The sequence below is a fragment of the Gracilinanus agilis genome, chromosome 3 (genome assembly GCF_016433145.1).
Source record: "Gracilinanus agilis isolate LMUSP501 chromosome 3, AgileGrace, whole genome shotgun sequence".
In the NCBI taxonomy this organism is placed as follows: Eukaryota; Metazoa; Chordata; class Mammalia; order Didelphimorphia; family Didelphidae; genus Gracilinanus; species Gracilinanus agilis.
The window spans coordinates 130,182,926-130,197,253 of NC_058132.1; the positions used below are offsets into that span (position 1 = coordinate 130,182,926).

Here is a 14,328-nt window from a genome sequence, read left to right on the forward strand (position 1 = left end):
ATTTAAGATTATTACTTCAATTTTCACCCACTAAGCAAATGACTCAAATCCTAATCTCTCCTCTGACCTATGGTGTGATGATCTGTTGCATGGTTATATCTAGAGTTCCTACTAGAACTTCAAATCAATATCTCAAATGAAACTTGTCCTCTCATTAGAATCTATCCTTTGATGTCACCACCATCTTCCTAGTCACCCAAATTCAAAACCCAAGTCATCTTTGACTCAGTTTACATCCTAGATTTAATTGTTTGCCAAGTCCAGTTGCCTTTGCCACTATGATATTTCCTATATCTGTCTCCTTATCAGCCTAATTCAGGTTCATATCATCTCATACCTCAGCTATTGTAATAATTCCTTACTGGTCCTCCTTGCTCTATTCTTTCCCTTCTGCAATATATCTTTTTACATAAATAACAAAATGTATTTTTCTGATTTACAGGTCTCATCATATTATTTCCATAATCAGAAACCTCCAGTCCTCCCTATTGCCTCTAGGATGAAATATAAACTCCTTAGCAATCTGCCTCCAATCTACTTTATTTGATTCTATATCTTTTCCCATGTTCCAGCCAAAGTGATCTACTTGGCTTTTCTCCAATTTTATCCTACCCTCTCCTGTCTCCATCCATTAATAGGAGCCAAATCTACCATCTAGACATAAATCCTTCCTCATTTTTACTTGTCAAAATTCTTTTTTCATTGAAGACCTACTTTTCTGAGGGCAGACTTACTTATTAAACTTTCTTTGCCCCTTGCCTAACAATGCTCATAATAGGTATACTTAATGTTTGCTGACTTGTATCCTAATAGGTCAAAGGCATTACAAAGTTTCTCTTATTTGAACAGCTCAACAACCCAATAATAGATGTCCCATAGGAATTACTATCCCTATGATACAAATAAAGAAACTGGGACACAGAGAGGTGAGCTGCCTGGCCCACCCCATCTTAGTTATATACTTAGTGTCATTGATGACAAGATATTATATATATATATATGTATATATATATATATGTGATGATAAGATATTCCCATGCTTTTCTGACTCTGAGTCCACTGCACTTTTAACTCTACCCCACCCCTTGTTGGATTAAATCTTAAGTTTCTGTGAAACGAATTTTCTGTATTCTGCTAATTCTGTTGGCAGTTCTCTGTCTTGTGTTACAGACAACATTCATATTTAAAATTGTTCTTTTTATTCCTGTGACATGGCAATTCAAGTCTCACAAGGAAAGGCTATGTCTTAGGACTTTGTAAATGTATTTAGGTCAGTCTAGAGATGTCACTAGAGAATTTCATTGTGAATTCTCCATACAAAGACATTTCACATGGGGATCCTTTAAGAAATCTCCAAACTTGGAACACCAAGACAGAGCATACAGCTCTGTGATGTGAGTCCTATACTCACATGCTAATTCTATTACCAGAATTAAAATATTTGAATGACTGATGATATTGATGCACAAGGTCCTTTCAATCAACCAATAAATTCAGGGAGTAACTAGGTGGTTCAGTGGATTGAGAGCCAGACCTAGAGATGGGTGGTCCTAGGTTCAAATGTGACCTCAGACACTTCCTAGCTGTGTGACCCTGGGCAAGTCACTTAACCCCATTGCCTAGCCCTTACCACTCTTCTGCCTCATAACCAGTACACAGTATCTATTCTAAGATGGAAGGTAAAGGTTTAAAAAAAAAACAATAAATTCATCACATGACTTGGCATTACAGGGAACTGGTGATAGTTTACATTTTTTGTTGGACACTCAGATTGACCATTCTGTCCTGGGCCCTTTCTTCTTTTTACATCATCATCATAGCTAAAGTTTATAAAGCTTAAGTTAAAAACATGGCAGTGTGGAAGAAGTACTATGTTTGAAGTCAGAAGAATCCCAACTCTACTACTTATTGGCTGCAATATATTAAGCAAGAGAGTTCATCTTGATGAACCTCACTTAGTTATATCCACATCCTAGAACTAGTATAAAATTCAGATGCAAACTGTGGCACCTTTATTTTCATTTTACAGATGAATGGAAATTAAGCTTTATAAATAGCTTACCAAATGTCACCTAAATTTAGGTGGATGGGCAAATTTGACTTCAGATCTTCTGACTCATGTCCTTTTCACTATACCCCCCCAACCTCTTCAAGAAGCACATTTGCTCTATAGAGTAACCCCACACAGGAAACTATTAAATATGCTTCCCAGTCGAAATAATTTACATATAGGACCATTCAGGTTTTATGGTGTAAGCTGGGTTCATTTGCTTTCTCAATGTCCTTGGGAATTGAAATATTTCTGATTCTCATTAATCAGCTTTAAAAGGATCCCGGCCTCATCACCAGACAAGATTTTGTGTTCCGTGTCGGTAAATAGAAAAAGAGATGAGTAGTCATTCACATAGCCATCCTTTAATGCTTCAAAACAAATCTGGAGGAAATTCCATCCTAGACATAAGGACAATACATACCTTAGTCATTTAGAAGGAATTAAACATGGGAACTAATAAAAAATAGAAAGATTAAACCAAGGACCTCTCACCCTCCTTCTATACTCATCACATCTATATAAATGTGCTGGCCTGTTCCAGGATTGCCATTCGCTTCCATGAAAGTATCTGACATGAAATAGCAACCATATTGATGACCTTTTCTAAATGTTCTTGGGTAATTGCTAAAAATATCCTACTCTACCCCATTCCATTAAAGCTACAACCCCCGCCCCCCCCCCCAAAAAAAGTTCCTCATCAGGTAGTGGTTTTTGTAACCATCTTTGACCCCAATTAGGGTTGAATTACCACCAAAAATAAGTATATTCCCATGAGTATAAGCTAGGAGAGAGTTTCCAGGTCACTATTAGACAGCAGACAGACTCCAGGTCACTCTTGCTCCAACTTCCCTCTACCAAAAATTACATCACTGGGAAAATCTAATTCTTAAGCAGTCTAATCCTTATACCAATCCCTACCCCACCAACTTTTTTTAAAACTCTCAGAGTTAGATGGTCATAATTCCTAACCCTGTATTTCTCAGAAACACATTAGTAAGATTTATACTAATGTTTATATGTCTGCACATGTAACTTTAAACAGAGCCCAATGCCATAATGGAAGATAAACAAATTGTGGGGCACAATATTTATCAGGCTATACCTTTTGGCAACCCACTCAATTGATATAAAAAAAAAAACTAGTTGTAAAATGCTGTTGAATCATTTCAATTATGTCTGACTCTTCATGAGTTTTCTTGGCAAAGATACTAGAGTGGTTTGTCATTTCCTTTTCCAGCTCATTTTACAGATGAGGAAACTGAAGCAAACAGGGTAAAGTGATTTGCCCACAGTCACACACCTAATAAGTGTCTGAGTCTGAATTTGAACTCAGTCCTTTCCGATAGCAGGACTAGCAGTCTATCCCACAGCTGCTCCAGTTGTAAAATATAGGGGAAAATAAAGCTATCCCTTCACTTGCCTTAAATCCTAGACTGTAGTCAAATGACAATTTCTAGTGTTTCACTATAGAAAAGCAGAAATAGGAGGCTTTAGGATAAGTCTAGGAGCAGTGTTTTAATATAGGGGTTGACAACTTTTTGAAAAACGGCATGCTAAGTTTCTTCTTGGGATGCTGGGATGGCAATTTGGGAGAAGTGAATTCCAGCTACATCCCCTTCTGGAGACAGCAGCCACACCTCTTATATACTTCTGGAAAGGAGTAAGTTAGCAACGACTGTCTTCGTTGTCAATTAAGAGCAGTGGTTATACCAAAAGTAGTGGACACCTCCAAAAGAACAAGTCAGAGAATCTTAAGTTTCGAGAGTGGCCCTTTTCAGGAATGAGTCAAGAGAATTCTAGAAAACAAATAGCCTCTTTAGAGCTCTAAGTAAAAACTTTCATGCTGGTTATTTACCACCAGATTATTTGTTGAATAACTGATGTCTTTGGAATTTATCAGGATAGTCTCAATAGGCCCTACCCTAATACATTTTCAGTTTCAGTTTTTATGATAAATATAGTTGGAATGTTGCTGGAAACAGCATAGCCTGTTAAGTCCATTCCCAAACCACTAAAACGACCTCATGTCAACCATTTCCCAGATGTTTTTAATTTAAGAAACAAAATTGTGCAGACTTACAACTGTTAGCATTGACATGAATGGACAGCCTGCTCTTTCAGAACTAGAGTTTCTTGCTTCTTAGTGCTGCCTTGGTTAAGTTTATTTCAATTTCTCTCCTACATAGTATATCTTGACTCAGTAAGGAAGATGTGTTACATTTCCTAGAACTCCTAATCTTGCTTTTATTTTGATACTCAATGCATTTTAATTTCCATCTCTCAGACTCCCAGAAAATACATCCTAAAATCCAAGACAAAGTACAGACAGTTTTCTAGTTGATTTAACTAATATAAATTCCCTGCATATAATCTGAACTTCAAGACAAACGTTTCCTTAAACTCTGAGAATAGATAGTTTGTTTATCATTCAGTAAATTTCAAGAAATTCTGATTTGTAAAACTATAATAGTAATTCCATTTCTATATTACCCAAATTGATGCATTTTTCCCTCACAAGAAAATAAAGTAAGTTTCTAATTAAGCTTTCATAATCATAATTTTGTATTACTGATGTTTCTGAAAGAAAGAAATGAGCAACCAAGCAATTAGGAGTTATAAATTGGAAACAAAGAAAGGTTCATTGAAACCTTCAATTGGTTATCACAGGAGAGGAAGTTGTGCAAGAATCAGAATAATCATGTAAACCTTAAGGAAACAATCAAAACACTTTTTAGGGGCCAGCTCATTCAATCTCATTTTCTCTCATTATTTTTACAATGACTTGTTCGCTGGGCAAGTTTGGAATTGAAAAGAAAATTTCCCTTAAGAAGTGGATTGCTGAAGGGTAACCAAAGCTTAGTTACCCGAAACTTTAGTATAGTTAACATTTTTTCTAGAAGCTTACCGTTTTTGTCCACTTTGCATCATACGTACCCACATCCAGTTAGCCACTTTTCTTAATATTTGCTCTTCTGTCTTAGAAGAGAATTCATCAATTAGATTTGTTAGTCAACAGCTCAGCCAATCTATAATGATACACGAGTGCATTGCTGACATACTGTAAACTTTTTATTAAATGAGTTTGCATTATCCTCCTACCACATTGAACCTTCTCAGAACATTGACCTTCATTATTGGTGGCTATGAATTCATGAAATGCAAAACAATTTTAAGAACAGCTTACGCAAAACATTAAGGAGGTAAGTTCTTCCTCATACCAACTGTGTATACACAAACACACACATGCACACTTCCTGAGTCCAAATCCAGCACTTTATCCATTATGCCACAATGGCTCTCTGTAGCAACCTATTAACTGGCCAAACAAATTTTGATAAGCTTTTCCAAACTCAGAAGTGTGGATGGCTACCTTCTCTGCTCCTTGCTCTGCATTTTCTCAGTTCTGTAGTTCACTATTATCAAGTATCTCCTATAGACATTACTCTAAATTTCTGTTTCGATTATCTTAAACAATGGCAGTAAAGGGATAAGGGAAAAGGACAAAAAAAAAAAACAAAACAAAACAAAAAACAATCAATAGATGGTCTACCTAAGGAGTGCAGCAAAACTATGTGACTTTTTAAGCTGACCAAGAAAAGATTTCACTGTTCATGTCTCTAGTCCTTTGTGAATTTTATTCAGATGCTCTGTAAGGAGCATAATCCTCTGGATCTGGCAAACCAGTCAAAAGCTAAAACAATTGGTAAAATGGTACTGTTGAAATGAGATGAAGGCCACTGGTGGTCTGAGTAAGTGACCTTTTCTCTTTTCTACATCCACAAAGATACATCAGGCTTCATAGATCTAAGGTTTTGGTGATAGATGTTGATCTTCCCCAGATTCTAAACAAATCCCAGTTTACTTCAAAATTTTTCTTTTCAAATACAATCTGAATTTGACATTGAGTTTTCCCTACCAGAAATGAGAGACTAAGCAGGAAAGAGTTAATAGGCATGGGGAGAGGGAACAGCTATCTAGGTGGCTCAGTGGATTGAGAGCCCTGGTGAGAGATGAAAGGTCCCATGTTCAAATCTGGCCTCAGGCACTTCCTAGCTCTGAGACCCTGAGCAAGTCACTTGATCCCCATTGCCGAACCCTTATCACATTTCTGCCTTGGAATCAGTACTTAGTATTGATTCTAAGATGGAATGTAAGGATTTTTTAAAAATAGACACTCAGAGAATGTGCAGCTCAGGATCATTAATGGTAGTCCATAGAGCAGCTGAACCAGCAAGTGGGACACCAAACCCTCTTGTTATTTGGCATTTTTTTCTACTTTGGATTCATTAAACCTGGTACATTCCCTGATAAATAGTTCAAGTTCTCTATTAAACTTACAGATACCATTAGATCCTACAGCAACAAAAATCCTGGCAACAAATGAATAGGTTGAAGATGACATAGATGGGAAGAAGATAAAAATGGTCTTAAGGAGTGTTCAGCAAGATACTACTCTTAAAATGGTTCTTTCTAGTGGCAAAGGAATGGAAGAAATGCTTACTAACAAATAATTCTCTTACTCCGCTCCACGCCCAATTGAAAATGGAGAGATGAGGGAATGTTGGCTATCCAAGAAGCAGCTGCTGTAGTTCTTTTTACGTTTTACACCCCAATTTTTTTCTTGTAGGCTGCAATATTCTGCCAAATCATGGATGGGAATTTTTTAATCACAAACCACTAACCTCAAACCACAACCAACCTATGTCAGACTTCAGGAGGTGCTCAGAGCCCAGAATGTGTGTTAGTAATACTGAAACTATTTGCAAAATGTTGCCAGCTTTGTCATAGCCATCCTGAAAATTCAGAGCACATTTTTGGCACATTATCTACACTGAGATGATAATAATCCTAAAAATAAATACTAATGCTCCCTATTTATTTAATGAGGAATGATTTAAGTTGTTTATTTTATAAGTACAAACCATCATAAAACCACTGATAAGCACCTGGAAGAGACCTTTGAGACTCTGTAATCCAACATCCTCAGTTTACAGCTGAGGAAACTGAGGCCCAGGGAGGCTAAGTAATTCACACAAATAACAACTTAACCAAGCCTACTGGTTGTTATTAATCAGTGGGAAATAAATGCAAACTATGACCCCTAAACTACTTGTTTATTGCCTTAAAATTACATTCTGCTCAAAATTTCCAAATGGAACCGACAAATGGAAAAAGCATCTTTGATTACTTATATGGCTTAACTATACTCCGGAGCATAAAGATTTACTTTTGCCTGAGCAAAGCTCAAGACTTCATTAAAGTCTGAAAAGTAATTTACATCCCACAAGTGGGGCCTGGCATCATCCCCCAAAGTCCCAGGCTAATGGAGCCTACCTAGAAGACTTGCATAGGTCATTAAGAATTAGAACTGGGGGGAGGGGTGCAGGGGGAGGGTAGCTGGATGGCTCAGTGGATTGAGAGCCAGCCTAGAGACGGGAGGTCCTAGGTTCAAATCTGACTTTAGACACTTCCTAGCTGTGTGACCCTGGGCAAGTCACTTGACTCCCATTGCCTAGCCCTTGCCACTCTTCTGCCTTGGAGCCATAAGAGTTTAAAAAAAAAAAAAAAAGAATTAGGACTGGACTAAAAACCTAGAGATGAAAAAGTAAAGTCTGATGAGGGACCTAAAACATAGTAAAGCTAAAAACAGACACTCAACTTAGTAGCTAGCAAGAGACCCTAATTCACTATCAATACTTCTTAAATGTTTTTTTCCATTCATTCTTTCATGGAATAGGAAAAAGATGCTGTATGTAAAGCAGATATGATTTGGATATGAGGAACTATTTCCTAATAATTAGAAATATTCAAAAAAGCAGAATAAACTGCCTTGGAAGAAAGTGGGCTTTCCCATCAATTGATATCTCCTGGAGAAGTCTGTATGTTCATTTGATGGGTATATTGTAAAGGAGATTTTTGTTCAAGAATATGTTGTACTAGATGGCGTTGAAAGTCCCATCGAACTCTAGGATTCTTTGAAGCCATAATTTGCTTTCTTTAAGTTTGTTCATCATACTGGTTGCCTCTCAGATCCCATCTAAATCTAAGATTCTTTGATTTCACTATACCACACCACCACATTTATATAACCAAAGCCTCTGGTAACTCTATAAAACTATGTTATAGATAAATTGATCTGGAACTGTGGGAGACATTTCCACACTGGGGATTTTTTATATCAATGAAATTACCTGGGTTTTCCCATGCCCCCTCCAAAAAAAGTACAGCATGTTAATGAGTTCTCATGATTTGATTAGCATGTGGGTGGCCCAGTAGATAGAGAACTGGACCTGGAGTCAGGGAGACTCATTTATGAGTTCAAATCTGGTCTCAGATACTTATTAGCTGAATGATCCTAAGCAAGTCACTTAACCTTATTGACCTCTGTTTCCTCACCTGTAAAATGAACTGGAGAAGAAAATGGCAAACCACTCTAGTATCTTTGCCAAGAAACCCCCAAATGGGGTCACCAAGATTCAAACACAACTCAGCAACAATAAATTATTATTATTGTCCTTTCTCTTCACTTACAAATAGGATTAAACAAGTTTTGCATAAGAAACAGTAATCATATGTTTTGGTAACAGAAAAGAGGAAATTTGTATTAAAGAATAACAGGAAATGAGAGCAGTGAAGAAGGGGAAAAAGTTGATGGAAGTCCATGAAAGATGAGTTTGGCAGAGATTGGATTCGACCTGAAGGTAGCCAGCACTTTGGGTTTTCTAGGAGAGGAGTGACATGATGAAAACAGTGTGTGAGGAAGATTATTCTAGCAGCTGTGTGTAGGATGGTTTGGAGGAGGGAGAACCTGGAGGCAAAGTGAGCAATGAGGCTGTTGCAATAGTCTGACCATGATGTGATGAGGTCCTGAACTGTAGGTCATTAGCTATGGGAAAGAGGAGAAAAGGCCAGATCTCAAAGGGAGAGAAAGGAGAAAGGAATTGCCAGTCAGCGATCAATTGAATTATCAGGACAAACATGGAGGAACCAAAAGTGGCCCCATTAAAGGATGCTGATGAAACTATTGAGGATGTATGTTTCCTCATAATACTCACAGATCCCCCTGTTTGGGAACGTTTAGCTAAGGATGGCTAATGCTTGCTCAAATAAACTACTATTGGCTTACTTGAAAAAAAAAGCATACTTTCCAGAAAATTGGCATATCTGCAGGAGATTACTAATAACTCTAAGTGAGGAAATAACTATAATAATTCATAATTTAGCCCAGATAAGCCTAGTGGTAAATGGATAAATGAACAGAAATTCAAATTTTGATGCATCTATGAAGTAAAAATTCAACCTTTTCATCAGGGTAGAAACCTATGAAGTAGATATTGAAATTGTTTCTACCTCCATCTTACAAGTGGAGAAACTAAATCTCAGAGAACCTAAATGTCACTCTCATCAAGTTACCAAATCTCTCTTACCCTCCATTTCCTCACCTCTAAAATAGGAAAAATAAAGATTGCTTTGGGAATCAAATGAGATGATATATGCTTAGAGATACATTAAAACTATTATTATCATAGCACAGCTATAGATATGCAGCATTGGAGCCAGGACCCCATTATATTCATTTAATTGAATATTGGAGGCACTTGAATAGTTTATTCCTATGAATTCATTCCTAATTGAATAGCATCTGTTCAAATATCATTAACTCCTTTTGTCATCACAGAATACCCCCACAATATGCAAAGAATGAATTAAAATGGCATCCCTTACAGTATCATATCAAGAGGATAGATAGGCTGTGAGATCAGCAAGAAGGATTTAAAATCTAAAAAATGTTCTGACTATAAAGTTTTGTTCAAGAAATTAAATTACTGAAGTAGATTATGAAATCTCCTTTCCACAAGATCTTAAAGTTATACTAGATGCTTTTTTTTATTCTTGAAAGATATAAGTAAGAGTTAGCATGGTGCAATGGACAGAGAACTGAGTCAGGAAGTCAGGAGCCAGGAAGACCTGACTTCAAAGCCAACCTCAAAAAATTACTAGCTTTGTTATCTCTAAGAGAAAGTGGTTGGACTAACAACCTCTGAGGTCTCTTTTAAAACTGTATAAGCCAATCTTTTAAAATGTAATGATGCAAAGGGAAGAAATCACCCAAAGAAGTAACTCAGAAAACTACTCATCTAAACCAGTGTTAGACTGATCTGTTATTTAAACAAAGCCTAGGTTTGTTCAGTAGCAGAGCACTGAAGTGTACCAATCAGTCCCAATAGCCAAGTGCCAGAATGATGAGCAAGGAAGGTTAGTTGGAGAAGCTTTTACATCAGAGAAAGGATGGTTTTCATCGATTTCTGGATTTTGAGATCAATTTTGCATTTTATGTACATGTACTTGGAGCTATATATTTTTGTTGTTAAGAATTGTGTAGTATTAGAAAATAAAAAGGTAAGAGCAAAAAGTAATTTTAAAAAATATTTTGAGAATTATACCTAAGAATCAAATGACAGAGTAAAACCTGATTAATTTTGTAGCAGCTATGAAAACCAAAGGCACCTTCAAGTTGGATTTCTAAGAGTGTTGTCGTTGTCATTGTTGTTTTAATGAGAAGACAACGCTAGGGTTGACTTTTTCTAACATCTTATGTTTTATATTTCTAAGATCACTTCTTATTTCTAGGAGGGGGAAACCCTTTTTTAAAAAAAAAAATAAACCTTATTTTGCATTTCTCTGAGAATTTTCCTCCTCTCTCCCTTTTTATTTCCTTTCAGGATGATGGCCTCCCTGAGAATGAACATCAGCTGTCAGTAGCTGGAAAGATAAAGAAGCATTTCAACACAGGCCCCAAGCCCAACAGCACAGCAGCCGGGGTTTCTGTCATAGCAGTAAGCATCTGAAATACACAACTATAACATTTTAAAAGGAGCCTGAGAGACAGGCTCTCCTAAGGAGACTCCTCCGCCAGTAGACATCAGATTGGGTCATTTTTTTAGACAGCTCTAGCACTAAATGCAACAGAGGAGATTCTAGTTTCTGAGATGTATTGGATACTTTTGCAGATGATTTTTCCCTGTGAGGCACATCATTATCCCACACCTCCAGGGTGTCCTGAAGTATACAGCCATTTTATAATTTATTTTTAAGCAAAAAGTCTCCTCCACACTGGACTTTCTGCCAGGATAAGCTTTTTGGCTGGGAAGATTAGTTCATGATGTCCTTCTGCCAAGACCCAAGGGGATGAGGGGGAAGCTGAGCAAGAGGACATTGCAAGAAGAAACTATAGCAAAAAAAGAAAAACTCACTAGAGATAGTTTTACCAGGCTTAAATGTATACTGAAATCCAGTAGAATGTTTGGGCAGTCAAATTTTCAGTGAAAAAACTCAAATGCTGTGAACACCAAAAGGAGTCCCAATGGCTTGCTGCTGCTTATAAATTGTCATTCTTATTGTTGAAACTCTTTTAGCGTTTACCATTTTTGAATGCTGCTGTGCAAGAATTTTTTTTTCCTTTTGCATACTTTTAGATATACATGACACACAATTTGATAGCAGCTCTAGGCAAAGATTAAATTGGACAGAGAAATATGGAAACTTCATACTTGCTTGTGTCACATTCTAGTATAAATATAGTCAAGACCCAAATTATTGGAATTTCTAATATTTCCTATTTTTAAAAAATCTTTCTAAATTTCAGTGGCACAGTCAGTATGAAAATAAACACTGATGTGTTTTTCCTTTTCTGGGATGAGACATAGGAAAGTGGTTGATACCATGATATATTAAATTTGAGCGTATGCGTGCTCCTGAACAGTACTCATATTCATAAGAACAAGCCTGAGTTCTTAAATGCTTCTCTGGGTGTTTTTAACTTTTTTAAATTCTCCTTCTTCATCTTCAGTACATTGGTCGAGCATGAGATAAAGTTAAAGAAAATGAAATACCACACTAAACATGACTCTTCCCATATCTGATTACTATTCAGTGTTTGTTCCAGGCTTCCATCAATTGCAGATGGCACATATGTACACTTTCTTGCCCTGTTCCCACTTTCATGTTTCTCAGCTCAATCCCTTCCATGGTGGGGTTAAATCAGCATGAAGTAAACTTAACTCAAAGACTAAATCTGGCTCATAAGGGCGAACTGGTTGTACTTAAGAAATGCATACTCCGCAGATGATTCCTCAGTATTATAAGGATTTAAAATTTCAAGCTGTGCTTCTTACTTTTTCATCTTAGTTTTTCATTTTTTTTTTAAAAATGGCTTCACTGCAGAAGAAAATTGTCCCTCTTGCTTTCCATACTCCTCAGCTTTTGGTCATTATCCCTGTCGATATATTTTTACGGTAATTTTAAACAATGTCCATAATAAATCTCCCAGTAGTGGTGAAATTTCACATATCCATTGTTCATTTGAAATGTGAGCCTATTCCAAATTGTTGGATTCCTAAAGTTCTCTTTCAATATGGTCCATCAGCTCACTTTTCCAAGAAAATACTATTCTACTGCTCTTTCAAAGGAATTTCAGCTTCTAGAAATGATGCTTTTTTTTGCCTTTATTTTCTTTTGGTTTCTTTTCCATTCAGTTTGGTTTCTTGGTTAAACCTTCCTCAGTTGTTCACAGTAGTAATGATAGTTTCGTAAAGACTAAAAAGACACCAGTACATCTTACTCATTGACAAAGAACTAATATGGTGGGTGAGAACTCCCTTTTTTTGTTGTTGTCGTTGACTCTGGAGAAATGCTAGACTCTTCCCTGAAGAGATTTACAAAACCAACACATTTACTACAAAAGAGTCCTGGGTCCACTGACATACTTTTTTCAAATCTTATGAGACTATTGTGACTACAGGTAAATACCAATTTATCAGTTCATCAATAAACAGATTATAAACCACTCCAAAAGGAAAGTATACTTCTAAATTGACAATGGGTTGGATGAAGCCAATTAAGGGTGATACTTAAATTACTTTAAATTTTTATGCATTATTATTGTAACTTTAAACTTCTTTTAATATAATCTTCTACTAACATCTATCTCAAAATTTATAGAAGACCTTTGGAGAAAACCAAGTCATATTTTTTAAAGTATATTACAGAGTATTGGTGTAAAGCTCAATGGCTATTTTTAAGAAAAATAGAAAACACTAGGGGAAAAGTAAGGATTTATATGTAATTTTATAAGCCACTTAGCCAAGTCTGTGTGCTGGGTGCTAATAATGAGTATAACATATATATACTTCTATCTTCCCATGCACATATACACATTTTGATGTGTATTTCTTAATATACACAACATGGCTAGGACTGGAAATTTTCTTTTCTAGGATAACAGTGGGCAAGCCAATGAATTCTTTAAACCAGCTTTCCCATTTTTTTAAAGAAGTCATCCCACCTTGGTGGATGGTATTAGGGAAAGTATGCTAAATATGAAATATTACCCATCTAAAATTAAAGTACAACCTAGTAATCCAATCCCCCTATCATTTATTTAGCAATCATTGTGTGCAAGGTGCTGTGTTCAATCCTGGATATAAGCATGATATAATTGAAAGATAGAATATATTCCTTTGTTAGTGGTAATTTAATAAGTCTCATTTGAGGTTGAATTTATAATGTATTTTGTTTTGTTTTCCCTTGAAAATGGGCAGAAGGAGGTCTAGATTTTTAAATTTTAATTATGGGATTCTCCATACCCTCTACCAACAGGAGATGCAGCTTATCTCCTATAACATAGCTTTAGATAGCTTCTTGAGGCACTGAAAAGTTAAACAACAACATGGTATTGCCAATGGCAGAACCTGAACTCTTACTGACTCTAAAGCAAGCCCTCTGTCCATTTTATCATGCTCCTCCTCACAATTTAATTATTAGTCCATCTAAACACTGAGAAGTTCCCTCTTTGGTCAGTATTAACTTTTTTAAATAATTTTTTTAATATGGCTTTTGGCATAAAACTATCTTTTAGGAATATACTAAGTAACTTTGAACCCAAATGGAATTTTTAGTTTGGAATAACCCTTTCCCTGACACTTATTCAATGCCCATATATTTTTATTAAAATTTCTAATATTGTGCTATTAATTTTCCACAAATTATATACTTAGCCAAGTGTCCTCAATCCATTCCTTCCCCAACTTTCTTTTTTCTTAGGTTAGGGTATACCAGCCCAAACTTTCCTCAAAATTTTCACTCTAACTCTTTAATATTCCAATAGGAAAAGACTAAAGTGACTATCAGTTGAGAGAAAGAGAGACAGAGAGAGAGAGAGAGAGAGAGAGAGAGAGAGAGAGAGAGAGAAAGAGAGAGAGAGAGAGAGAGAGAGA

The 14,328-nt window shown here is 36.3% G+C and overlaps 1 protein-coding gene across 3 annotated transcripts in view; it reads left to right on the plus strand.

The window, feature by feature from the left end:
• The window catches only part of DCLK1 (doublecortin like kinase 1), a 400,305-nt gene that overhangs the window by 358,221 nt on the left and 27,756 nt on the right, over positions 1–14,328 (plus strand). For all 3 annotated transcript variants that reach the window (XM_044666088.1, XM_044666090.1, XM_044666091.1), the window contains exon 15: positions 10,777–10,890. In XM_044666088.1, the coding sequence (XP_044522023.1) occupies positions 10,777–10,890 (114 nt within the window). The remainder of the gene's footprint in view (positions 1–10,776; positions 10,891–14,328) is intronic.